Genomic DNA, 27,605 nt, shown 5'->3' with positions numbered 1-27,605 from the left:
TGCTCTGCTTCTCATTTCACTGTCATAATGAAACTGGTGTGGAGAGTCTGCTGCTTACAAATGGCTCGTTTTCTACCCTTACATTTGGACACATCTCACTGTTTTTAGAGAGCAGCCTGGTTTTAAAAATGGTGTGAAAACCGTTACCAAGTTGCAACAAAGGAAGTAGAAATCCCTGTTTGTCGTTTTCCCCGCCAATAGAGAGCTGTTAGTGATGCATACATCATGTAGAACCAGTAGTGTTTCTTCATTAAAAGCCAGAGAACAAAAAGAAGAAACATTTTGATCTGAAAGGTGCATTCTGTGATGGAAGTTCTGGATTCAGTCCTAGGATTTTGGGATCTTAAGGGGTTAAAAAACCCCCTGAAATTCTTTTTCTCCTCTGCCTTTATGCTTTTTACATGTTTGAATTGCAGTCTCTTCCAGGAAAGGGCTTTCTCTGCTGTCTTTCTATAATGCCTAATGCCAAGAGGCCCTGATCAGTTGGTCCTGGGAGAAGAGTCTTTAAAAGCTCACCAAGCAGCGGAGTGATTGAAGCTTGATTGCCTGTGATTTGTTCTTTAAATCCAAACGTAAATAGCAGGTGGTGTGTTTTCTTTTACATTGATTGTATGTGAAATGAGCACCAGGAGGGCAAGGAAAGAAAATGAGGAAATGGAGAACGTGTTTTGTGACAAACTATAATGGTAGTAGATGTTAAAAGAGTCTGTGATAGACCATTGTGTCTCACGTAGTTGTGTGCGTCTGGTCAGACAACAGTCAAGTGCTTTTTGGAATGTTATTTGTGGGAGTATTTGCTTCTGGCCTGTGGAGTTACAATTAAGTCTTTGTTTTACACGGACTAAGCATTCTTTGTGGATCAGCTGAGCTGATCAGTAAGGATCGTATTTCAATATGGTAAGTGTGGATTTTCTTGGGTAGCTTTGTAGTGCTTTTAAAAATACCTTGTACCTCTTGATTGTGCAGATTGGCTTGAGGAAAGGACCCATCATAAGCATTTTGCTCAAATTCTACTCTTCTGCTGATTCATAAGTCTCTTGTGTGTCAAGTGACAACTCTCTAATGTGTGAATATTTACATACAAATACTTGTGTGAGATCTGTAGTAACTCTTCATATGGTTGTCTTATTTCTGTTCTTAGCAAGGGTGAGTTCTTACTGTTTTCTACTGAGTAGTATAATACATGTCTTCTTCAGTAACAGAATCACAGAATTGTTTAGGTTTGGAAAGATCTTTAAGAAGCATTCATATATATTAGCTGGTCATTATCTTTAGGAAGGGAAATCTTTTAAATTGCTTTCTCAGATCATCTTGCATATTTCTTTTTTCACCTAGAAATTAGGTAAATTCTCCCACTGATCAGTGGCTGACAGAAAGGTGCAATGTATTCCTAGCTCTTCACAGAAAATTTAGTTAGAGGGGAAAATATTTCATCTCTTGGAAATTTCAGTCATCCAGAGGTTTATCCTGCCTTGTTTTCTTCTTGATTAAACTTCAGCATTTACTTTTGTGCACCAGTGAGTTAAAGCTGTTGCTCTGATGAAACACCCCTGTATTCTTACGCAGTTTGTAGCATGTCTTAAAGAGAAACCAGGACCTTTCTGACCTATAACAAAGAATGCTTCTGAAATATCACTGAGGAGCAAGAAAAGCAATTGCATTAAACATTGTTAGTACTTCATGTAACTTAGGTTCTGAGGGTAAACAAAAACAAGGTAAGCAGCTGTTTAACTGTAGCTCTTCAGTTAATCATCAAAGGTTGCTGTTGTTTCCACTGCAGCCAAACATAAAGCAGTTAACTGTGATCATTTTCCTGGTTGCTAATCTCTCTGTCATTGAAAAAAAACAAAAAAAGTTAATTTTGGAAAGGTTAAAAGGACCCCTGGAAATAACTTGCTCTCATTTCCTCTCTGTTACTTAGCAGTGTTTGCAATGGGTAAAAAAAGTCACATGTCTTAACCATTATTTTTACAAATCAGTTTCATTTAGCTTTAGCAATATTTTTTTTTCTGGCCTTTTTTTTAATGAACAAAAGTAATAATGATCTTTAGGGGAGCAGAAATTAGGTATTTCTGATTAAGATGTGGGAAAAGCTTGATTCGCTTCCTAGGGCTAATTTCAGTGTCACCTGTTTGTGACAAGGATAATATATAAGATATAAATATGGAAAAACATAAGCATCACCAGTGCCAGTGTGGCTTATATGCCATCCCCCTTTTTTGTAGCATCCAGGAGCTGCTGTTCCTTTCTCACATGCTTCTCCTTGTAGTTTCATCTCACCCACTGGTGAATGACAGCTTGCTGCATGCAATTAAATGGTCTTGATTGTAACACAAATCAAACAATAAATGTCAGAACGCTTACCCATTTTGAAAATTCATTGAAAAAATACCTCAAGTTCTTCCTGTTCAGCTTTGCTCAGGTTTCTACATGTGGCCAAGTACATCATCTTTTAAATCTATGTTTTGATTTCAATCTCTGAACTGTTTCAAGGACAAATCCCTGTTTTAGTTTTGGCCAGCAGCGATGAGAAGACGCGAGTAGAATTTCACAATGGAGGCAAAAACCGTAGTCATTGGTGTGGAGGGGATGACCTGCAATTCCTGCATTCAGACCATTGAACAGCACCTTGGAAAGATGAATGGTATCCATCACATCAAGGTAAACCCATCACTGCTTCTTCCAAAGCTTTGTTTTTTAAGAGAAATGATGATAAAGTATGTACCAGGGGGAAGTGTGTGGAAAGAATGTATTCTGTACATGGCATGGGAAGCTAGTGTTAGAAGTGTCTTAGTGTATTTCTGGTGTGAGAGAAACCAAGCACTTGACACTAGAAGCTAGGTCATTGCATGCTACTCTTAAGTAACATTCTGCTTTGCAATTAAATCAGTATTGTGAAGTAATGAGTAAAAAGGCAATAACAGGACACATTTAAATACAATAAAGCAAAAAGCCCTTGAATTTACACTGTGAAAACAATAAAAATCTCCTTGTCCCTTATACTGAATGGATGTCCCAAGCTTCCACACCTTCTCTGGCTTTTTTCTAACTGATAGTACACAGTGGACACTTGCACAGGTTCAAAAGCATTTGTGGGCTTGAGATGTCCAGTTAACCTTGTGGTAGTTGACCTACCATGAAAGATGAGGCTGTTTAGTTGTGGTTAGTGAAATACAAGTAGCAGGTAGTCCAGGTGACGAAGGAAACCCTTGTTAGCCCTTTCAAGCATTAGAAGTTTCCTTTGCTTTGTATTGTCAGTGAAGAAATGAGAGGAGGAGCAGCAGGGCTGCTGTCTCCAATTGGTAACAGAGCTGCGTGGTTTGCCCATAACTTCCTTGATCTGACTTACTTTTAACTTGGTTTTTTGTTTCTTTTCTCTTAACTCAGAAGAGATAATCAGTATTTTTTTGGTATTTTTTTCTATCATGGACAAAATATCAGATCTTAGTGTTCCAGGGTGAGCTCATCATTCCTATACAATGCTTCATTTTACAGTAGTTGCAATACTGGAAGCAATTTAAAAATTGGGAGGTTTCTGTTAGTGTTATGAGCTGAATACACAGATGACTTGAGATGGGAGAAGGGGGAAAGATTCATACTTAACTGAAAATAGTATGCATCCTATAGTGTCTTTTACAAACCTGCTTCATTCCTTGTGTGAAAGGGTGATATTAACAGTTTTGAATTTAGGTTTTAAGGTAGAGACCTTAGTCCAAAGCTGAATGCTACTTCTGAAACTACTCTTGGAAACAGAATACATTACAGAAACTTTGTCTGAGTAGAACAAGGCTGTAAGAAACTTTGAGGTCATTTTTATTAATTATCCTCATTATAATAGCACAACTTCAATTTAGCCAGATCATTTGTTTCAGAAAAAATCTGAGAATAGTAAAGCAGGGGTTTGTTTTAGTGATAATGAATCAGGTCAGCAAGGGAGATGACTGTTAGATGGCTAATACAGGCGAACAGAGCTGCATTTAGGTTATTTCTCCTTCAACTGCAATGAAACCAATAAATGTCCATATTCCTAATTCTGCTAAGACCCATAATTGTGACAAAAATGAAGAAAGGTGGTTCTTAAAATTATTTACTTGGTCTAATCTAATCATGACCGTGGTCTTCAGGTTGTACTTTGCCCAGAGGAAAGACAGAATTGAATGATAACATGTTGGGCCTCTGGCAGTCATTGTCTTTCCCTTTTGGAAACTGCAGTAATTGTATTTGATACATCATCAGCTGGGGGCAAATTAAATTGAGGATGTTTGTACCATCTGATGTGAAAGGTTAGTACCAAATCAGGACGTCTCTGGACCACTAAAACCTAGAGAGAGGAAAACCAGCTTTAATATTTTTAATATATCAAATTTCCAAGGTGAATTTTGTTCTGTGCAGTCTGATGCACTTTGTTGCTCATAGGAAGTTCACAGCCTGTGCCAAAGATGCCTGGAAAAACTGGACTCCTTTCACTGCTACTTAAATCTGAGGGTTTTTTTCAAAGCATGTTTTATTCCTTCCTTGTAGCCTAAGGGTAATTACTGCTCACTGCAGAATTGTACCTGTGATTAGAATTGCTTCTGTGGGCTGTTTAGCTTTGGAGATTTAACTGGGTTAAGTCATCTCAATTCAAGAGAGTTTGGCTCTGGAGGTTTCATTAACTGCATTGATGCTGTCTGGATGTCATAAGTAACATTAGCCAGACAGACTTGTAAAGGATTCTGAAACTGGTGTGAGGAAAGAATCATCTGTACTTTCTAGCTATGTTGTGGCACAGATGAGCAAAAGTCACATTGTGCTGGCTATTGGTATGGCTTTGTTCTTCAAGGTGAGTAATGAGAGATGCGTATACTGGACAAGTGTTAGTAATCTATGCAAATAAATTCTATTTCTAGTCTCATGCAAGGTATTAATTCTCATCTCTTAGTATTGCAGTTTGCTAAACTGCTGTGGTTTTGTTGTTTGTTTTTTTTCCCCTTGCAAGGTATCTCTAGAGGATAAGAACGCAGTTGTTGTTTATGACTCCAAACTGCAGACTCCAGCAACGCTGCAGGAAGCAATATATGACATGGGATTTGATGCTACGTTAGCTGATTCAAACCCACAACCTGTTTCACCTGACACTGTTTTTCTTACAATTCCTACTCAGTCAGCTCTGTCATCTAACCAGATCTGTAGTGTGCTGCTGAAGAACAAAGGTATCCTGGATGTTAAAATGTCCTCTGACCAAAAAACTGCTGTGGTGACTTTCCTTCCTTCCGTTATCAATGTCGAGCAGATCATTTGCATGGTCCCAGGAGTAGATTTAACTGTCTCTGCACCAGAGGTAACTCCTGGAACTTGGGAAGATTCCAGCTGGTCTCAAGCAAGCAGCGTTGTGCTGCGCCTGAAAGTAGCAGGGATGACCTGTCACTCCTGCACCAGCACCATTGAGGGCAAGATTGGCAAACTGCAAGGAGTCCAGCGGATTAAAGGTAAAAACTTAGTGTGTTTTCGTGTAAATTGAGGTTGATAGTGCTATTCTCTGATGACATTGTGGAGGTGTCTTGGGTTTAGATTAGCTTAGTGTGACGGTTACTCTTTGTGGTACCAGCTATATAGGTACACCTTCAATTGGGGTCCTTTTATTCACTTCTAGTCCAAACTGAGATGAGGCTGTGTGACCGTATTCAGTGGTTTGCTGTGTATTAGTAGTATTTCATAACTGTATAACCATATAGAAATCTCTTAATACTAGATGTCTTGAGGATAATTGTAATTAATATTAGTTTATATTTTCTGTTCCAATTAAAAATTAATACTGGCATGCCTGTGATTGGATCTAAAAAGAAAACCAACATTCTTTGTTTAAATAGCTTTGGCATCAAATTGCCACAGAACCCTGACTAAAAGGATGAATTTAGTAAGAAGTAGTAAAAAAAGTACTGGGGAAAGAGCAGAAAGTTGAGGAAAAGTGGAGTTAAAAATTGTTGTAATACAAGTAGTTTGGTATTTACTGAAGCAGTTCAGTCTTTCCATTGCAGTTAGACATTTAAAGCATTCTTGGGAAGCTTTGACAAGATCTGTTGTTCATAGAGCAGCATGTTTGTTATGCACACTTATTGTTTAATTTTCAGTGTCCCTGGACAATCAGGAAGCTGTTGTTGTCTACCAGCCTCATCTAATTGCAGCAGAAGAAATAAAACATCAAATAGAAGCTGCAGGTTTCACAGCATCTTTCAAAAAGCAGCCCAAGCCCCTCAAGCTCAGCGCTATGGACCTAGAGAGGTTGAGAAATACTCAGACCAAAGGCTTTGAAACAGAACCCAAAGAAAACTCAAATGTGAATGATACAAAGACAGTTGTCTTCAGAGTTGATGGCATGCACTGTAATTCATGTGTCCTCAACATTCAGAGCACCCTATCAGCACTCCCATCAGTAACAAGTGTAACTGTTTCATTAGAGAAGAAATCTGCTATTATAAACTACAACCCACACTTAATTAGCATAGACCTCCTGAGAAAAACCATTGAGATGGTGTCTCCTGAAACATTTAAAGTCAGCCTTCCTGACCATTATGAAAATGTAGCACTTTTCCCCACACTGGCATCTCCACTGAAGTCTCCTCATCCAGCTTGGAAGGATGCTAGCCAGCCACTTACTCAAGTTGTGGTGATAAATATTGAAGGGATGACTTGCAACTCTTGTGTGCAGTCCATTGAGGGAGTCATATCCCAAAAGGCAGGTGTCAAATCCATTTGTGTCTCTCTTGCAAATCGTAACGGGACTATAGAATATGACCCTCTGAAAACGTGCCCAGAAGACTTGCTTTCCTCAATAGAGGACATGGGATTTGATGCATTTTTACCAGGTAATGACATCCTGAACTTCTTAATTTAAAAGGATTGTGCAGTTCTGTTTATAATTTGCTGCCACCCAAAATGAAATTTAACAGTTGGCATATCGCAGAATCACAGCATGGTAGGGGTTGGAAGGGACCTCTGGAGATCATCCAGTCCAACCCCCTGCTAAAGCAGGGGCACCCACTGCAGCTTGCCCAGGATCACAACATCCAGGTGAGTTTGAAATCACTCCAGAGAAGGAAACTCCACAACCTGTCCAGGCAGCCTCACAGGAAAGAAATTTTAACTCATGTTCAGATGGAACCTCGTGGGTTCCAGTTTGTGCCCGTTGCTCCTTATTCTATCTGTGGGCACCACTGAAAAGACTCTGGTCCCATCCTTTTGCCCCCTTACTTTTTGTTATTGCTGAGCATTGAGAAGATGCCCTCTCAGGCTGCTCTTCAGGCTAAAGAGACCCAGTTTGTCAGCCTTTTATTGGGCTAAATTGACCACAACATGTGTTTTTGGCTGCTGTAGTACCAGCTCGTACCTTATAGCCGTGGCTATTCGTAATGTCTTGAATTTCCTTTCCAGCAAGGGCGGAACTATCTGTGGCAGTAGCCCAGCCCTCACCTGAAGTGCAGCTGGAATCTCACAAACCTGAACCTCTGTCCAAAGTGTCCCCAGCCCACCTTGGCAGACAAGAGACAAAGACTATATTGAAGTGCTATGTCCAGGTCACAGGAATGACGTGTGCTTCATGTGTAGCCAACATTGAGAGAAACTTGAGAAGAGAAGATGGTAAGAGGTTTATGTCAGTGTAATCTGTTACATTTCAGAGTGTTTCCTTTAGAGAATCCATCCAACTTTTGTACAGAATTCTGAGTGGGTGGGTTGTGAAAAGAAGTTGGTGTATCAAGGGTGAGAACACAGTCTGCTCACTGTTGGTTGACAGGATGAAAGCAGTGTTGTCCTTGCTGCTTTGTGGGCATGCTGGCTAGAGACTGCCTTTGCCAAAGCAGAAGTTAGGGTGCTCCGAAGACAATATAGGGACCAAATATGGACCCTTTTGAAACAAAACCAAATCTTTTCTGCTGGAGAAATTTGCCCAGGTCTACAACTTAAAGGCAGGAGCTTATGTGCCTGTGTTAGGAAGGGACCTGTTAGAGAAGGACAGCATTAATATGGATTAAAGAGGTCTAAGTTAATTTTGGCTTTGCGAGTCAGGACAGCTATATCTGTCCTGACAGCTTCTCTCAGTGTGCTGATTATATTTGCAGGAAGCAAATAGTTGCATGACTGTGATGTAATGAAGAGTCATTAATGTAGACTGTGTTTAATTATTGTAATGAAGGTGGATGTGCTCCAGGTTAATTTTTTTCATCCTTGAAAATGGATGGATCGAGACCCTTTTAATTTGTGCACAGCAGGATTGCATATTGTTAGATCTACCCTTTCTCATACATGTTCTGCCTTGAAGAACAAGCTTTTAGAAATGGTAAATGCAGAGCAGAAAAATATGCAAAACTGTATTTGAGAAGTACTTCTTTTGAGTAAGACTGGATTGTCTTTTCATATACTGTGGATTGAACTCTTGTAATTACCATAGGAGTACAGAATGGTTTGGGTTGAAAGGGATCTAGTTTCAAGCTCTCCTCCATGGGCAGGGACACCTTCCACTAGACCAGGTTGCTCAAGGCCTCATCCAACCTGGCCTTGAACACCTCCAGGGAGAGGGCATCCACAATTAGACTGCTAGAAACATGCAACTCACATGGGGTGATACTTTCACCTGTCACACCTACACTTGGGTGCTTTTGTTGCATTGCTTATCAGTCTTCCAAAGGTTTTGATGCGGTTTTTTTCTGTGTACCTACAATATGTTAACTTTCTCGGTTTCCATGACTTGCCTCTGTGCCATCACATTACCACAAATGCAGTGTGTTTCTGAAGCATGACCTACCATCCACACCTTTTATATTCTAGGAATACATTCGATACTTGTTGCCCTAATGGCAGGAAAGGCAGAAGTGAGATACAATCCTGCTGTCATACACCCTGCAGCCATTGCAGAGCTCATACGGGAGCTGGGATTTGGAGCCACCGTGATGGAAAACTGTGGTGAAGGAGATGGAGTTCTGGAGCTTGTTGTAAGTTAGGGATTAAAACCAACCACCCTTGTCTTCATTACTTTTATGTATTGGATGTGTTTGTCTAAAGTCCACTTCCTAAAGTAAACATCATAGAGCTGATTTTTTCCTGAATTAAGCTCTAGTGTAAGAGCGCAGCAGGTATGTATCACAAACTGTACCTTGTCCTGCAAACTGTGTTGGCTCATTGTTACTACCCTGAAGACAAAGACATATTCCTGTGGAATTTTTATTATTTTGCAGGAATTTCCTCTTGGCTTTTTGGTTTTATCTTAGTGTTGGGGTTGTTTTGTAGCCAAGTCTAGCTCAGAGTACCCTCGCTCTGAGCTTGAAGAGCCTGCACAGCTTTAGCAGAATTTAATAACCTGGTCTGTATGCTGTGCTTCCTCTGCTCTCATCCTAACTAGAGAGCTCCCTCCCACTGCTTCAAACCCCAGAAATATGCACTGAATAATTCAGAATAGTCATAAGCCCTCCTTCTTTTCCTAGTTCTTTAGATGCATTTACCAAGTAACCTGTGGTTTTAATAACAGGGAGGAACCTCTGTTTTACAGGTGAGAGGAATGACCTGCGCTTCTTGTGTACACAAAATAGAGTCCACACTCATGAAGACTAATGGTGTTCTATACTGTTCAGTAGCTCTTGCAACCAACAAAGCACATATTAAATATGATCCTGAGATTATAGGTCCTCGAGATGTTATACAAACAATAAAGGTATGTTTCATGAAGGCACCAAGTCTCGTATCCAGTGTCCTTTCAAGAGTTACATACCCCAGAAGCAAAAGGGAAAACTATTAAAGAAAAAAAATCTCTTTTTTCCCCATCTCCTTGCTTCTTGGTGCAGGTTTCTGCAGATTATGTGTGTTCTGGCTCAAAAGCAAAACTCTGTTATGGTTTTGCCAGAGTTTTTAAACTGAAATACTAGGAAAGCCCAGCTATAGTAGAGTTGAAGTTACCAGTAAGAGGTTTGCAGAAAAATAAATCCCAGCAATGAATACTGTAGCATGAGAGAGGTGAAATAAGTTTCCTGTCTTTCTCCCTCAATTTCTGTGCTTCAGGAATTTTGGAAAGACACATTTTAGAATAGCATAGGAATGTTCTAGAAAGGTTGATTTTTACATCAGATTGCTTTTCTGTCTGTGCAAGGTAGCTAAAAAATAGTAACAATCATATTGGAAATAAAGTAAATCAAATCTAATGCTGGCGGCAGCAATGGTCTAGCAATAACTTTATAGGAGCACGAAGTGCCTTTAAAAGATGGCTCTTCTCTTTATTGTTATGCTCTTTTCCCTTAGGATTTAGGTTTCACTACTTCATTAGTCAAAAAAGATAGATCTGCTAGTCATCTGGATCACAAACAGGAAATAAGGCAGTAAGTATTCCTGAATGTATTTAGAGACCTTTCTGTCGTCTTTTTTGATCATTGGTAAAGTTACGATTTGTTTGTTATGACTGTGCAAGACTTGCAAGCTGGAATGGTGCCCAGCTCTTGACTGCAAACCGAATCTCTTTTCTTGTTTTAAATCTGAGGTGGAAAAGGTCTTTTGTTGTGAGCCTGGTTTTCTGCATTCCTGTCATGGGGCTGATGATTTACATGATGGTTATGGACAGTCAAATGTCAGATGCTCACGCACGTCACAACATGAGCGATGAGGAGTTGGAGGCCCTTCACTCCTCCATGGTGCTGGAGTACCAGCTCCTGCCAGGATTGTCCGTTATGAATTTTCTGTCATTTTTGCTCTGTGTCCCTGTACAGGTGAGTGGGAGCAGGACCACTTCTAGTTTGTTGGGCACAAACATTCATAATGGAAGGCAATGTAGAAATTAGATTGGAAAAGCAACTGTGGCTGTGTTGATTCAGAACGCTCTTGAGGTTGTTCTGTGCTTCTGCTGCTGCCGAAATAAGTGGTGCCAAGGACTGTTTTGGGCAGGCCAGTCAGTGTAGAGGTGCTGTGCAGCCAGGCAGCCTCCCTAGGGCTCCACTGCTGGGTATGGGGAGGAGCTGGTGGAACTGGGTGGAAGTGAGAAGATTTGATGGCATGATTTGGCATGAGAAGAGATGGAGAAGGCAAATAACACAAATAATGTGGGTGTCCCCTTCTCATGGAGGTGCTGCTCCTGTGTTACAAATGTGTGTGTAAACCACAACTGCTGCTCCTTTTGCAGATGTTTGGAGGCTGGCACTTCTACATACAGGCGTACAAAGCACTGAAGCACAGAACTGCAAATATGGATGTGCTGATTGTTTTGGCAACCTCCATTGCCTTCGTCTACTCATTTGTTATTCTCCTGGTCGCAATGGCTGAGAAAGCAAAAGTAAACCCTGTAACTTTCTTTGACACACCCCCAATGCTCTTTGTCTTCATCTCCCTGGGCCGGTGGCTAGAGCATGTTGCAAAGGTAAGGAAGACAGAAACCCATGATATCTACAAGCTGCAAGACACTGAGAATCGTTGTTGTGTACCTTTAAAAGAAACATACCGTGAAAAAGCTTTGTTAACTTCTTTTAACCTTCCTTGTTGTAAAATCATCCTGAGTAACTGAACCAGTAAAAAATATGAAATGGCTTAATGTAAATGCAGAAAGTGTTTTTAATAGGGTAAATTGCAACATCTGCAGTTGTCATTTACCCAGCAATTTTTGCTTTTCAATAGCATAGTCAGAAAAATATGAAAATTATTATTCTAGGGTAAAACATCAGAAGCACTGGCAAGACTAATTTCATTACAAGCTACTGAAGCTACTATTGTTACCTTGGGCCCTGGTAACGTTCTTTTAAGGTATCTTGCTTTGTCATTTGCTTTTTCTGTTGCTCCTTTTTTTTTGTTGTTAATATGCTTAATTCCCAGACAAATGTTACCATTCTATAGAACTTTGAAGCAAATAACTCCATATTTGCCAGTTATAAATGTTAAAAATACCAAAAAACTAACATTGCTCTGAGTTGTTTTGTTGGAATCCTGATAATTTTTTGCCGTCATAAGAAAATGAGTGAATTTTCTCAACTGGAAAGTAAATAAAATGATGATGAAATCATCATAGTGCTCTTTAAAAAGGCCTTTATTCTGCCAATTTTTTAATAAGTTAATGTCCATCTGTGGGATTATGTTTTGTGCATAGCGAGAGCTCCTTTAGCCTGGGTAACTCGAGTTAGCAGTCTCTTACTAAAACACTCTACATACTTCTAGTGAAGAGCAAGTTGATGTTGAACTGGTTCAACGAGGTGACATTGTCAAAGTGATCCCAGGAGGCAAATTCCCAGTGGATGGTCGTGTTATTGAAGGACATTCTATGGTGGATGAATCCCTTATCACAGGTAAGCGTTTCACAGAATGGTAGGGGTTGGAAGGGGCCTCTGGAGATCAACCCCTTTCAAGGCGAGTTCACCTAGAGAAGGTCACAAAGGAACACGTCCACGTGGGTTTTGAATGTCTCCAGAGATGGGGACTCTACCACCTCTCTGGGCAACCTGTTCCAATGCTCCATCACCCTTAAATTAAAGAAGTTTAGATGAACTTCCTATGTTCAGGTTTGTGGCCATTACTCCTTGTCCTGTCATTGGGCACCAGTGAAAAAAGCCTGGTCCTATCCTCCTGACTCCTACCCTTGAAGTGTTTGTAAGTGTTTTGTAAGACCTCCCATAAGTCTTCTCTTCTCCAGACTAAAAAGCTCCAATTCTCAGTTTTTCATCATAATGTTCTAGTCCCCTGATCACGTGTGTTGCCCTTTTCTGTACCCTCTCCAGCAACTCCCTGCCCTTGAACTGGGGAGCCCAGAACTGAACACAGTATTGCAGATGTGGTCTTACCAGGGCAAAATGGTAGAGAGGGAGGACTTGCTTGCCACACTTCTCTTGATGCACCCTTTGACTTTTGCAAGTGTAAAAATGTTTATTTCTTGAAAATGAATTTGACAAGGGAAGTTGAAGCTGATCAGTTTTCACTCTTCAAATTGCATGTCAGGAGTTGGTAGCTATTATAATAGTGCTGAAAAATGTACCTTAATATCTGTGATTGCCCTTTCCTTAGGTGAAGCGATGCCTGTGACTAAAAAACCTGGCAATACAGTTATTGCAGGTTCTATTAACCAGAACGGATCACTCCTGATTTCAGCAACCCATGTTGGAGCTGATACAACTCTTTCCCAGATTGTAAAACTTGTGGAGGAGGCACAGACCTCAAAGGTAGAGTGCTACCAAATGAAGCATTTGGGTTTTGTCTTACCATTTAGGCATCAGCATTCCAAATCATGAGAAGAGTGGTTAAGGTTGTGTAGCATTTTGCTGAATAAGGATTACGCAGTGATCTGCTCTTTCAAGTCTTATTAAGTAGGTAGTTACAAAGTGTGGTATGATGCCAGCAGCTGTGATTATATCTGTCTGAAGGCACATGATGTTGCTGGAGCTAACGAGTATTTCTCCTTCCTAGGCTCCTATCCAGCAATTTGCAGACAAACTTAGTGGCTACTTCGTTCCTTGTATTGTGGCTGTCTCTGTCATTACCCTTTTTGCCTGGATTATAATTGGATTTGTGGATTTTGAAATAGTAGAGAAGTACTTTCTGGTAAGTAAGTCTCCCTATACACCTTTTGAAATGCTTAAAAAGCAGTTAGTCCACAAGTCTACTAGGCTGTAATAGTTCCCTTTCTGAAGTATCCCTGCTGGCAGTTGCTGGCTATAGATGGTGATGATTATTAATAGTAATAATAATTACTATAATTATTTTTTTTTTATACTGTATCACTCTTGCATTTATACTTGAAATGATTCTGCAGTGATTAAGCAACTCCTGAAAGTTAGTATTTAAAAAGAAGTGAATTTAAGGAAGGGAAAAAAAAAGGTAAACATCAGAATTTCCCAATTTCCATCCCTTCTTCGTGGGGAAACAAAGTTCTCTGTGTCACAGCCTCCATTTCTGCATCTAGAAATCAGTGGAGTTCATCTTTATTACAAGTGACAAAGGAGAATGATCCTAACTTGTACCTTGGAACTATCTAGATCACAGGTTTCTTGGTTCCTATTTCTGATTTAGAATTTATTAGTTACCAGAAAAGCAAGCTTCATATCCACCTTGTTTGTGACTTCATTGATAGAATATCTTTATACTATGTTATATTGCAGCATAAAAGAGTTATCATAGCATATGGTGCCTTATTAGGTAAATATCCCATAAGTAAACCAGATGGTATATGCAGTACAGAGCAGAATTTGGTCATTAGTTAATTATTAATCATTAGTCTGAGCTTTTTCATGTTTTGCCTATGCTTTACTTGTCAATATTAGCGTCTTAGCTTATATATTTACAGATTTTTTTTTTGACATCCAAGGCAATGTGTAGCTTGAATATGTTGTTTGTATTGTTCAGTTTCTTCTGTTACTGACAAAAACCTCTGTCACCAGGGCTACAACAAGAGCATTTCTGCAGCTGAAGTGATAATCCGCTTTGCTTTCCAAGCCTCCATCACAGTCTTGTGCATTGCGTGCCCTTGCTCTCTGGGATTAGCCACCCCAACAGCTGTTATGGTTGGGACTGGAGTAGGAGCCCAGAATGGTATTCTGATCAAAGGAGGAGAGCCCTTAGAGATGGCACACAAGGTAAAGGCTGTAGGTCATTGTTACAAAAACTTTAAAGGCTGGTACTTGAGGCACTTTGCCAATTGTTGCCTGAGCAGATCATTAACACATGTGTCAGTACCTGTTAGTAAAGCGGGGCATGATCAGAATGTGCTGGGAAATTTGGGGAAACCCACAGCAGGTTGCCCATGATCACAATGTCCAGGCGGGTTTGGAATCTCTTCTATAACTTCTCTGGGCAGTCTGCTCCAGGGCTTCAGCACCCTCACAGCAAAGAATTTTCTCCTCCTGTTCAGATGGAACCTCGTGGGTTCTAGTTTGTGCCTGTTGCACTTTGTCCTGTCACTGGGCACCACTGAAAAGAGTCTGGCCCCATCCTTTTGCCCCTCAACCCTTTAGCTATTGATCAGCATTGAGAAGATCCCCTCAGTCTTTTCTGAGAAAGCTCTGCATTGAAGCTTTGTTCACTGACTCAAGTCATCCTGTTTTGCTGCAGGTAAAGGTGGTTGTGTTTGACAAAACAGGTACTATCACCCATGGAACTCCAGAAGTGACACAGGTGAAGTTTCTACTGGAGGGTAACCAGCTGCCACATCATAAAATGCTGGCAATAGTGGGGACTGCAGAGAGTAATAGCGAACATCCTCTTGGAGTGGCAATAACAAAGTACTGCAAAAAGGCAAGTTCTTGGCTCAGGAAATGAGAAGGTTGTGTTATGAAAGAACCTTTCTGGCAGTACTTAGTATCTGTGAGTAGTCTTGTGTTATTCAGAAGGTAATTGATGTATCCACCTGGGAAAGTTGAAAAGCGAGGAGCCACATGAATCACTTAGTACACCATTAGATGCACTGGATATATAATTATATTTTGATTGACTTTTTATCTGCTCCTGCTAGAGTTCTTTGCACTCTGTTTTGTGGAGTTTGTAAATGCAGCATACTTTTATAGATTTCGGTGCTTTCTCACTCTGCCTCTGTTTTCTTTAGGAACTGGACTCAGAAACTCTTGGGACTTGTACAGATTTTCAGGTAGTCCCAGGCTGCGGCATCAGTTGTAAAGTCACCAATATTGAAGCATTGCTCTACAGGAAAAATAAAATGGTTGAGGAAAACAATATTAAAAATGCAACACTTGTGAAGATTGAGGAGAATACAGATGAATCTGTGCAGCCTGCTTTGATTATTGATGCTGAACTGCCAAGTAAGACAACTCCACTTTATAGACTGAAATGGATCATTCTTGCTTTTGTGTCTTTAGGAGCCTTAAAAATGAGGTCACTTTATTCTACCCTGGAGAACTGGGCTTGCATCAAGGCACACATGAAACAGTTTTAATCTAATTTGTTTCATGCTCACAGGTAGTGCTCAGGGACATGGTTTAGCACTGGACTTGGTAGTGTAGGGTTAACGGTTGGACTGGATGATCTTAAGGTCTTTTGCAGCCCAAGCAGTTCTCTGATTCTATGATCACTCAGGATGTGTTGATAAATGCAATCTGAAGTAACATCTTGAATATGGGGCTGGACAATCATACATCATTTGTCTTTCAGCACTCTGTTTTGTTTTGCTTCGTTCCAAGTTACTATTTGTGAGCCAAAAATTCTGAGTATTTGCACAACTGACTGGGTTTCAGTCAAGAACAGCTCACTGTAGCATCTTTCAGCTGTATTGGGCTATGATATGTAAATAGAAGCACTGATAAAGGGACTTGACTTGTGATTCTTGGCCTGCTCATGTGGTAACTACCCATTACTGAAGAAATGTTGGTGTCTATCTTGGCAAGAACATGGCAAAAACATTGGTGGGACAGAAAGTATGGAGTGAGATTTTTCTGTTTGGGTGCCCTCATGATTTTTCAGTGCGTACTGGATAGGATTAGCTAGAGGGCAGCTTCCTGGTTATCCACATGGTGGTAGGAATTTTTTTTTTAATTTTATTTTATTTTGAAAATTTTTTTTCAGCTGCTATGACTTCTCAGAAATACTCAGTCCTCATTGGGAACCGGGAATGGATGAACAGAAATGGCCTCCTTGTGAAAAATGAAGTTGATAAAGCCATGATGGAGCATGAGCGGAGAGGTCGCACGGCAGTTCTAGCAGCTGTGGATGGTAAGTTCAGTGCTGTCTTTCTCATTCAGAGGTAGAAAGTAAGCTATAATGTCATAGCAATTATAACTGAAGCAGAACAATGGGATGAAAAGAGATCATCAGCTAGTTTTATAACACTTTCATCTAGGTGAGACCTCTTACTGCCTGCCTTAGTTGACAGGGAAGTTAGACATAGTGCAGAGACTTGAAGGAGCAAAGAGAAAGGAGGAAAAAAAGGAGTTTTTGTTGTTGAACGGTCTATGCTCTGTATTGCCTTAAAAACTGCTGCCCTGATACCTCTTCTCATCTTGCTTTTTACTGTTGGTATTACTATATCTGGAATTGGTTTTACTGGAAAAGTTACTTTTGTTTTTTCTCTTAAAGCATTAAAGATCTTTATCACAAACACATTCTTTCTGTTAATTTAGGAGTGCTTTGTGGCTTGATAGCTATTGCTGATACTGTGAAACCAGAGGCTGAGCTGGCAGTCTACACTTTGAAGAGTATGGGATTAGAAGTTGTCCTAATGACTGGTGACAACAGCAAGACAGCAAGATCTATTGCCTCTCAGGTAAGCTGTGACACCTGTGTTTGGAGCTTGCCCACTCACAGGAAGCATGTTCTGTTGTGTTGATACTGCCTGTGGCTGGCATAGGACTGGTCTGCTGTGAAAAACGGGAATGTCAACAAGTCTAGAATAAGGTGAGCATGCAGGAAGCGTTTTTTTAGTAGAAGTAACATCAGCTTTGAATTCAGAGCTGTTTTCATACTAGATGTCTTCGGTCTTTAGCTTGTGAGTAATAACAGATTTCAATTTTCCTAGTCACACTACAAAAGGCAGAAGCTTCTCATAGCCAGCAGAAAGCTGCAGAACAGTTATGTGCTTTCTCTCTTTAGGTTGGCATCACCAAAGTCTTCGCAGAGGTTCTTCCCTCCCACAAAGTAGCAAAAGTGAAGCAGCTACAAGATGAAGGAAGACGGGTGGCCATGGTCGGAGATGGTATCAATGACTCCCCAGCTCTTGCCATGGCCAATGTGGGAATTGCTATTGGCACAGGAACTGATGTAGCCATCGAGGCAGCTGATGTTGTTCTAATTAAAGTAAGAAATTGAAGTGCTTCATTGAGAGGAGTTAGAAGGCCCAGTTTGTCCTGAATGATTCAGATCCCTGTTGAGTGTTTATGGCCTTCATAAGCCAGGAGAACTGGAACAGAGAAGAGATTGTTGTCACCATGTTTGCGTGATGTAGTGCAATTACCCTGTGAAGGAAACTTCCCCATTTTCTAGCTACTGTAAATTTTGGGGCAACTGAAGTGGGCAGAGGAGGAAAAAGTGACCTGACCTTTGGCAACCATAAGTTACTTCAGTGACACACCACAGGGCCTCCAGGTTTATAGTCGCTGTTTCTTACATGTCAGCAACACCTTGACAGAAGCTGTGGTCAGTGTCTAGAGCTGTGCTGTGTGGTACTGTGTGTGGGTTTTTGAGTTACGATGGCTTCTGGAATAAGATTGATTGCTGACTGTGTGGGCTCTATGCAAACAAACCGGAGCATCCTACAGGATACTTACTGCGTGTAGTTTATTACATCCAGCATATTCATAGAATGGTTTAGGTTGGAAGGGTCCTTGAAGATCATCTAATTCCACCCCCAACACATGATATGGTTAGCTTACAAACAGGGGTATGATGACACTACATGTGTGCTTTTTCCCTCTCTCATTTCTCCAATAAACACTAACTTACAGGATGACTTGATGGATGTGGTTGCAAGTATCGATTTATCCAGGAAAACTGTGAAAAGGATCCGGATTAACTTTGTCTTTGCTCTAATTTATAACCTCATTGGAGTCCCCATTGCTGCTGGTACGTGAAGGTTTCGCTGCAGTGATGAGATTGTGCTTAGTGAGTAGAAGACTGCAGTGATTTACCACTCTGTGGAAGAGTGCCCACTTTCTGTATTTCTAACTGTCAATAAATGCAGAGTTTTCTCTGCCTGGGGTTGTTGCTGTGGTGTATTCATGAGCTGTCCTTCTTCCACATTGTGGCTATTTTGAGTATTCTCAGGACAGCAAAATAGCTTCAAGATAAAAGGTTTATATATGAGCTCGTCCCTGTGAACAAGCAGCTTACTGCAAGGCGGGTGAGACATGCTTATCTCTGAATTTCAGGCTGGTTGACACATCCAGCTGTAGGTTGTAGCTGAGATAGAACCCAAATATTGATGTATTAAGTATTAGTCCTTTAAACTGTTTCTTTTAGCATTGAAATGCAACTAAAATTGTAAACTGAAATTGTAAATGTTACTGTATGCTGTGTATGTAAATATTATTGTATACTGTTATCATTTTCTAGGTGTCTTCATGCCCATTGGTTTGGTTTTGCAGCCCTGGATGGGGTCTGCAGCCATGGCTGCTTCCTCCGTTTCTGTTGTGCTTTCTTCTTTGCTGTTAAAGATGTAAGTATGTACAGTTTTATGATTTGGAATGTGGATTTAAAGCTCGAGTCTTTCACTTTGAGTGGGAGAAAAGAAGTGTGGGACCAGGACAGATTTCAAAGCATTTTGAGGAACAGTTCAGGCAGGTCTGTGTTCAGCAGCAATTGGTTGTGCTCTTGCTTGAGAAGAGTCAGTTGGTCCAAAGCACTTCAGACAGCAGTGCTTCAGATTTCTAATGTGAAGAGAAGTGCACAAATGAGAAATGTGTTCAAAAGGGAGAAATCCTCAGTGGCCTTTGTGTATCTATAAGAAATCTGGTCAGGAGATGCTAGCTTCTGAGACAATGAAGCTGCAAATGCCACACTGACACTGAGGGTTGCTGCATGTGTCACTATTACTGTTCCTTGTTCTGCATCCCCTGGTAGGAATGGTATCTCTCCTGTTTAGTTAACACACCAGGTTTCAGAAGGAGAGTAGAAGAGTTGGTCATCAATAGCTACAGCAATCCACTCTAAGTAGACATATCTTAACAATGTGTTGTGCAGATGCTGGGCATCACCAAAGCAGTTAAATGTTGAGTGATGCTTGTCACCTTTACCTTTCTTCTGTCATGGCCAAAAAGCACTGAATTAACTTCTGGTTGTGCAGTAGCATTGTCACATTTGAAGCTTTCATTGCTGTCTAATCATTCAAATAGTAAATGTCCTCTAGCTTGGGTGTAGAATCATTTAAGCTGGAAAAGACCTTTAAGATTGTTAAGTCAAACTATTAACCTAGTTCTGCCAAGTCTGTTGCTAAAGCATGTCCCTCAGCACCACATCTACATGGCTTTTAAAAGCCTCCAGGGATAATGATTCAAATACCTCCCTGGACAACCTGTTCCTGTGCCTGACAGCCCTTTCAGTGAAGAAATTTTTCCTAATGCCCAAACTAAACCACCCCTGGCACAACCTGAGGCTGTTCCCTTTCACCCTGTCACATGCTACTTGGGACAACAGACCAAGCAGCATAGTAGTAGGCAAGTTTCTTTCCATGTTTTAGTGTGCTTTACTTCAGCCCTGAGATATGTTGTCATCTCTTGGGTTTTTTTCCTTCCTTAGGTACAAGAAACCAAGTTCTGAGAAGCTTGAGTTCCGGGCCCGTGGCCAAATGAGGCGCAAGAGCCCGTCTGAAATCAGTGTTCACGTTGGAATTGATGAGACTGGGACCGGCTCTCCTAAACTCAGCCTAATGGATCGGATTATCAATTACAGCAGAGCTTCCATAAACTCTCTCTTCTCAGACAAGCGCTCGGTGAACAGCGTCGTTCTTAACGAACCAGATAAGCATTCGCTGTTGGTGGGAGATTTTGGAGAAGAGGATGACACAGCATTATGACACTCGCCCATTCTCTCACACTAAGCAAAAAAAACCCAACCCTTAAGCAAAGTGGCAGAACAACCAAACAGCTGTCTAGGGCTCTGTGCGTGTGCTGAATATTTCTGGAGGCCTCTTCAGATGTGTTTCCTCTTTAATGTAGAAAGGTAGTTTTTGCAGTGACTGTTCAGGGTCTTTGTTTTTCTTAAACTAGATTTGCCAAAAAAAAAAAGGTGCAGGGGCTGTTCCTGCTTGCAAACAGGGCTGTGTTACCACTCCAGGAAGCTTGCAGTGTAGCATGTTTTTGACAAAATATCAAAATACAGTTATGGAGGCTAAAGAAACAGAAACTTGCTTCCCAGCCTGATAACAGGCTACTTTGTGTGTAGTCAAGTTTAGTGCTGTGTTAAAATGTGATAATCAAATTACTGCATCTGCAAAATACTGAAGGATCTGTATTTGCAGATAAATGTGCCTTACTTCACATCTCCTCAACCCCCTTCTACCAGGGATGGTTCCTCTCCAATGCCTTTTGTTTTTACAAACATCTGATTCCAGCTTTCCACACTCCTGCCTTCAAATCGCCTCCCTGTTTGTGGTTTGAATTCCTGCAAAGCAGAGATAACTGAGAGGTTTAGGTTTGCTTTCTAAAGTCATACCCACAGTAACTCCATAAATCTGTCCCAGTACACTCCTACTGCTAAGGTTTTCTGCTTGAAGGTTTAGTGTGATGGGAGGTTTGCTCACTCCCAAACTCTGCTAAACCAAAAACACCTGCAACATCTGAATACAAGATGAGTGTGATGCAGTGTTAGCTGAGATACTTAGCTTCTGAAGAAGGCAGCAGTGTAGTTAGTGCTCACTACCAGTATCTGCTGGCACTCCTGACATGAAGCAGAGTAGTTCAGGCAGGTGTCAGGGAGACTGCCTTTAAAATCCTTACAGTTCAGTCTTTGCAGAGATCTGACCTCCCCTTAGAGAATTTGTTATGTATCAGATATGGTACTGACATCAGTTGTTTGTAAAGGTGTCTTTATACCAGGAATGGTCCAGAATCCATTCCATGGACTGATCCAAACCTTCTTTGCTTGGGATGTTGAGTTCCAGGCTTTGTGAATTAAAAGATTCTTCATTTCTTGCTGAATTGAAACATCAAAATGCAGGTTTTGATCCTTAAACTGTGAATATTAGCAATATTCTCAGAAAAAAGGAGGTTTGTCATCTAGTAGCTACATCTAGCAGCTACGTCTAGCTATGTGTTTGTCACTTAATAAACTTTGTGCTCTAAATCCTCTGCTGAGGTGGCTGAGGCAATTCTGGGTTTGGTAATGTTGAACTACATCACAACATACAGTTCATGGTGTAAACATGGAATTCCACCTTGTGCTTGTAGAGGAGAATTACTGAGTTCAGAGTATGATAAAGAGGTCTCTGTCTTTTAGTTTTTAACTTCAAGTCTGATGTTAGTGCACAATTTGTGTGTCTAAGAAGTCGTAAGTGAACAGCTTTTGCTTTTTATCTGAGAACTACCAGAAAAATACCAGTGCTTGGAATCAAAAGAGTCATGTTGTGGGAGACTGCTTAGTGAATCGCTGTATGTGTAACATGATGTGTTTCTGTCTCTAGTTTAAAAACCAAAATATTTTGTTGCAGGATTTAGGCTCCTAGTACCTCTACATGATTATAGATCATTTTAGTAAATCAGATTCTGGCTACATGTATATATTGTAGTGTGAAGAGATGCTTAGATACATTACTGCAAAGCCATTCCATGAGATACTGTTCTCAGTTTTCAGCAACAAAGCTGTTTCTTACAAAGCAGGTAATTACCTGAAAGCTGTTTGATCATATCGTGATGGATTTTTAGTGCTTCATGACCACGCAAAGTATTTCCAAAGACTTTGGTTTTCTTGTTTATGCACCCTCATTGCTGGTGTTGTTCTTAGCAAGATTCAGGAGATAAAAGGAAAATACTTCACATATTTTTGCCTGGCTTGTGCCAATGGGTGGTCTTAATCATGTAGCGCAGACCCTAGCATGCTTTCAGATGGGAGTTCTCTTGCAGGTGCTGGTTATGGTGTATACATACCATAGCATGTAAAGCACAGACACCATGTTCTTACTGCAGGAAACAGAGAAGTGATTTCAGGTTAAATTCCATGTTGGCAGATACAGCAGTGTGAGTGATTGCTCCCAACTATATTTTAGAACACTTTGGCTTCAACCTTTAGTTGTCCAAATGATGCATGAGTTGAATGTTTGCAGTGGGATGCTGCCTTTATCACCAACTTTTTCCCAGCACAGGTGTACTTCCAAACGTTCCCATTTTCTGTCAAACCTAGCATTTGATCCAGCTACAACAAAATACAGCCACTGTTCAAAACCAGGACTCTTAATGAGATGCAGAGATGATTTTTGAGGAATAAAGAACAGCAAAACGCTGCCTAAGAGGGAATGAGAAAGTAGCTTGTAAGGGCAGTCAGAGGACCAAGCTCTAGAGGAAGTAACCAAGCTACAGACCAGTGTTAGTCCAGGAATGAGTGGCTGTGAAGTGGCTGTGATGAATCTGGGCTTGAGTTGAAATGAAGCTTTTAAAGTATAACAGCTATTAGGTTATGAGACAGCTCTGTTACAGCTGGTAAAGGCACAATGCAAACTGTTCTGAGCTTCTAGAAGAGGCCTGTATGAAGTGATGCCAGCAAAAGCTGTGGTCAGGACTTGCTTGCTCAGGAGGTCCCTGTCAGTCCAGTTCTGCTCTTTAGGGGTATCTGTCTGGACTTGTCTTTTGAAGTTGGATTTAAGATACTGTGCGAGTAATGTATAGCTGATTAGGACATTCAGAGTCTAGATATTTGAAAATAGAGTATCTGTCCAACACTCCCCCAAAGGTGTGCTATCAACTTGTAGAACGTTTTAAATGCTATATAAGGTGCTTTTTGTTGAAGAACCAAAATGTTTTTCAGTTTGAATGTGCAGTGCAAGTGAAATCATGTGGGAGCTCAGTGCTTTCCCAAATGTAAATGTTTTAATATGTAAATGTGTTGCTCTTCTTGGAGGCAGTTTGGTTTCAAAGTTTTAAAATGTCCCTTGGAAACACACAGTTACAAAGGAAATTGTATTTACTACTTTGTCTCTTTTACTGTTTTCTGTGACTAGCTATTTATGAAACATCTGCTCTATTTAAAAAAACAAAGAGTGCATATGCTGGAGGCTTTAAAAAAATGCTCTTTGACTCTTCCAATAAACTTTTGAAAGAGTAAACACTTAACATTTTATACAAAAATGAATGTGAAGCTGACTATCCACAGTGGAAACAAATAAGTATTTTTATTTATTGATTTTTTTTTCTTGTTTTGCCTAGAAATTCCAGTTACATGTTTTAAACGTGAGACTTTTTTTCTTACTCAGTTTTGGTATGAACTATGAATGCTGTTGTGGAATGCTGATCCAGTGCTGTTACATTTCTTTACCTCTAGAAACATGTAGCCTCCCATTTCCCATTCTGTGCCTCCATCATGTTATTGGCAATTATAAGCTGTATAATAAAGATGTAATATCCAAAGGCTGTTTTGAACGATGTTCGAGGATCTTTATTTCTTTGCTGACTTAACAGATTCTATTGCCGGCTGTGCAGAATTTCTCCCTGTTTCTTCCTCTGGTCAGTTAAAAAGTCAAATGTGGCAGCTTGGGGATGTGATGCTGTTACATTTGCCCTGCAGGAGGTTGAAACATGCACATACAGGCTGGAGCTTCTGAGAGCAGCTTTGCATGTCACGTGTGCTTCATCTTCCCCAGGGAAGAGTGCTCTGGGTGAAATGGGAAAGGTGAAGCACTGTTGCTTTTTGCTTGCTCAGCAAAAAGCTGAGGATCAAGGAAGGTTTCTTTTGTATGTTTCCAGCTCTGCTAAACTGCATGGCCTAGAGTGAGACACTCAAACTACATCAAACTGTTGAGCTGTACGCAAATGGTACTAGTGAAAGCTGGGAAATTGTGTAATAACTGTGGTGTACATAAGGTGACTTGCATTACAGGATCCTGGTCTAGCTGAGGCTGTAATAGGCTGCTGGAGGTCACGTAGTCAAAACTTGCCCAAGCAGGTGAGATCCAGCTGGTTGCCTAGGACTGAGATGCTGAATATCTCCACAGCCTCTTTGGACAGTCTGTTCCAGTGGTTAGTCACCCACACAATAAAACATCTCTTATTTCTGTGTGTCAGTTTGTGCCTCTTCCACTCTCACTGGGCCCTACTGCAAAGAGCCTGGCTGCAGTCACTTGTGTTCCAAAGAAGAGTGCCAAGCACGAAGGGGTGAGGACAACGCTGCAGTAACAGAAGAAAATCCCTTTCTAAGCTCCCCAGCTTGTTAAAAGTCCTAGCAGCCTGGCTCATGCTTGCTCATGGTATCTGATGGCCAGCACTTCTCCAGGGAATAAGGTAGAAAAAGGTGAAAAGCCTGAACAGGTCTTTTATTTATGCACTCTCTAGAAGCATCTCAAGCATTTGAAGTAACCACCACCTGAATGCTGCAGGACTCCTTTGAGCTGTTATATAAAAATAAAACTATACACCTTGCTCTGTCCAAACACTTGTGTTTGTCAGGCTCCCTCTCCATTATGTCTTGTCCCTGCTTGCAGGTAGGTTGGGCAGGCTGGCATCTGGCATTTTGTGGTGCCATTTTTATTGTGTGGCCAAAAAATAATTCCTGTTTGATTATATTTTTTTCTGAATTGGTCATGCCAGGGTCCTACAAACGTGCACTTTCCCTGGGACCTCAGATTATCTCTGCCTAGCACTGAATTGATCTCATGGGGAGATACCATGAAAGTTTTTTGTGTTGTGCAGCATGGTGAAAACTTCCCCTGGTGACTCCTGTGCCTGGGATGACTCACTGCTTGGCAAGAGCTGGAGGAGCAGATCCTGCTGCACTGAGAGCAGGCTGGGACAGGGAGTTCACCAGACCATGCTTCTGGGAGTGTGAGCTAGAAAGTGAGCTTCTGAGGCTAGCTCTAAATCAGTGAGGCCTGAGGCATCCCATGGGCTAAACAGACACATTTAGTGACCACTGCTTTTAGGCAGAATGAGTGTTTGTCTTCACTAGCTCTGCTGTTGTGACTAACTTTCCATCCAGGTCTTCCCAAGATGAAAAATTGCCCTTTCAATGAAGACACACCCTATAATTCCATCACCTTGGACTGACTGCCTTTGGCTCGATATGTTCCAGCAGGCATGGAAACCTACAACTTTTAGCACTCAAGGTTCTGAAACTACAGGCTTGTTGCACAGAAATAGTAACCAAAATATTTGGGTTTGTTTTAATGTAGGCCTTTAGTTATTTTAGGTTAGGAGAGTGTATGAACCTTCTTTCAGATAAAACAGTCTTATTTTAGCTGTGACAGGATTTAAAATAAACATTCTCTAATTTTTTTTCCCCCTGCATATATATCTAGCTACAGTTTTGAAGCAGATTTAGTGACTGGCTCAAAGGCATCTCAGTCTGCAGCCTCGGGCTTCTGTCACTCACCTAAAGCTGTAGTTGCCCTGCCAAGGTACAACACACATCCCAACTTCATCTTAGGGTAAGATCAAACACTAGTTTTCTGACACCTTTTGTCTTTCAGCAGCTTTATTACCAAGATGGAGTAAAATGGACTATAGCAGTGCAAGTGGATTTGAGATCTGGGAAATCTTTATCTCCTGAATCCCACAGAAAATGGCTCATTTTCATGAGTCAATCCAGACTGGCTAACCTAGCTGCAGTGTCACAGTGAGATGCCTTACATCAGCAAATCACACCTTTATACTGTTGACAAAATACAGCCATATAGCTACATCACCTGACATCACTGATGGTGTTAAATGTCTTCCATAATTGATAGTCTGTGTCTAACACACACTAGCCTTTCCCTCAGAAGCTGTACTGTCCAGATTTTGGCATGACAGTCAAGTAAATTACCCTGGTGTGAAGTCACACAAGCTCTCTGAATAGAAAACTCACTAGATTAACATATCTGGATTTTAAGCATATCTCAGTTGAAGGTTCCATAGTTTCAGGGAAAGTCACTGATTAGTCTGGAGGACCCTGATCTGTGTGTGGTGATATATTTTGTTTATAACAACCTGTGTTTTAAAAACCAAATAGCCAGCATCTGATTTTTGGATTTGCTTAAGTATGCAGGAATTCCCAGTTCCTGTGTTAAATCTTGGGAACAAGGTGCTATACAAAATTTCTGCATTCCTCTGGCAAATATTTGTGATTCAAGTAACACCAAGCTAATAGATAATTAGAAATCATCAAGGCTCTCCTGAAATCTGACAATGTCTTTCCTTACCCAAAACCTGTCAAGTCAATGATGTTTCCAAAGTGAAAGATCTTCGGCTGTCGCAGAGCAAATTCTGTTGCAAGCCACGGATTCCAGCTTTACCTCAGCTCATAGATATTTCCTACAGCAGCTTCTCACCTGCATCATCCCTTGGTGGCAGCAGACACCTGTGAAAGTAGTGAGCAAAGCCTCACAACCAATACTGCTGGTTCGTTGTAAGAAAAGGGAAAGGTTACATTGTTTTGATCAAATGTTGATTTATTTTACCCTGTATGAGCTAAGTGGAGTAAATACCAGCTTCTAAGGGTCTGATGGAAGAGAATACCGCAGCTACTGATAGAACTAATGGTATTCTAACACTTCTTTTCTTGTCTGGCCTTACAGAAGTATAAAGAGATATCGTATTCCAGTAGTTTATCAGAGTCAGGTACTCCACTGCAGCTGAAACTGTGGCTGCTGCTTGAACATGTTTTCAGGCTTGATGAAGTCTATTGCCAGCACATAGTTCCTGCAGAGGGTTTTATTTCTGTGGCAGTTTAGGCTGGGTGTTTTCTGGGGGCCGCATAGGTTACACCAGTAGGTGGACACAGGAAACAGCTTATTTCTACCCACAAATCCTGCACCCTATAAATCCATCTGCAAAGTCACTCTCTTTTTCTTCCCTCTCTGCTCCCGTGGGAGATGTTTCCCTATCGGTTAAACAGTGGGGGAGTATCTCAGGCCTCTTAGGTCTGTTTAGGCCTAATGCCAGGATAAGAAGTGGGGCAGGGGGAAGTCTCTGGCCTCGCCAGCCTGGGACTAGCTTAGCAGTGTGGGGAGCAGAAAGAGCCCTGGGGGGTTTGGGTGTACCCTCAGGTGGGGAGTAGGG

General features: G+C 41.0%; 1 protein-coding gene across 1 annotated transcript; it reads left to right on the top strand.

Moving 5' to 3' along the window:
- The first annotated feature begins 2,532 nt into the window (after positions 1-2,532).
- On the top strand, positions 2,533-21,653 carry ATP7A (ATPase copper transporting alpha). The gene is made up of 22 exons (XM_054169813.1): positions 2,533-2,661; positions 4,979-5,468; positions 6,111-6,845; positions 7,411-7,617; positions 8,803-8,966; positions 9,521-9,682; positions 10,264-10,340; positions 10,499-10,724; positions 11,135-11,368; positions 11,657-11,748; positions 12,157-12,284; positions 12,997-13,151; positions 13,396-13,530; positions 14,367-14,561; positions 15,037-15,219; positions 15,527-15,740; positions 16,501-16,647; positions 17,055-17,197; positions 17,524-17,727; positions 18,375-18,492; positions 18,982-19,084; positions 20,164-21,653. Exons 1-22 carry the CDS (start codon positions 2,554-2,556, stop codon positions 20,438-20,440), a joined length of 4,497 nt encoding a protein of 1,498 aa, XP_054025788.1. The 5' UTR covers positions 2,533-2,553; the 3' UTR covers positions 20,441-21,653.
- The last annotated feature ends 5,952 nt before the right edge of the window (positions 21,654-27,605 follow it).

Source organism: Dryobates pubescens, chromosome 18 (assembly GCF_014839835.1).
Source record: "Dryobates pubescens isolate bDryPub1 chromosome 18, bDryPub1.pri, whole genome shotgun sequence".
Taxonomy (NCBI): Eukaryota; Metazoa; Chordata; class Aves; order Piciformes; family Picidae; genus Dryobates; species Dryobates pubescens.
The sequence above is the reverse complement of the archived record's forward strand: the minus strand, read 5'-3'. Positions and strand labels throughout refer to the sequence as shown.

Coding starts and splice junctions, on each gene's coding strand:
- ATP7A (XM_054169813.1), top strand. CDS start 2,554: ATGGAGGCAAAAACCGTAGTCATTGGTGTGGAGGGGATGACCTGCAAT. Junction 7,618..8,802: donor AAACTTGAGAAGAGAAGATG/GTAAGAGGTTTA, acceptor TTTATATTCTAG/GAATACATTCGATACTTGTT. Junction 15,741..16,500: donor TATTGATGCTGAACTGCCAA/GTAAGACAACTC, acceptor ATTTTTTTTCAG/CTGCTATGACTTCTCAGAAA.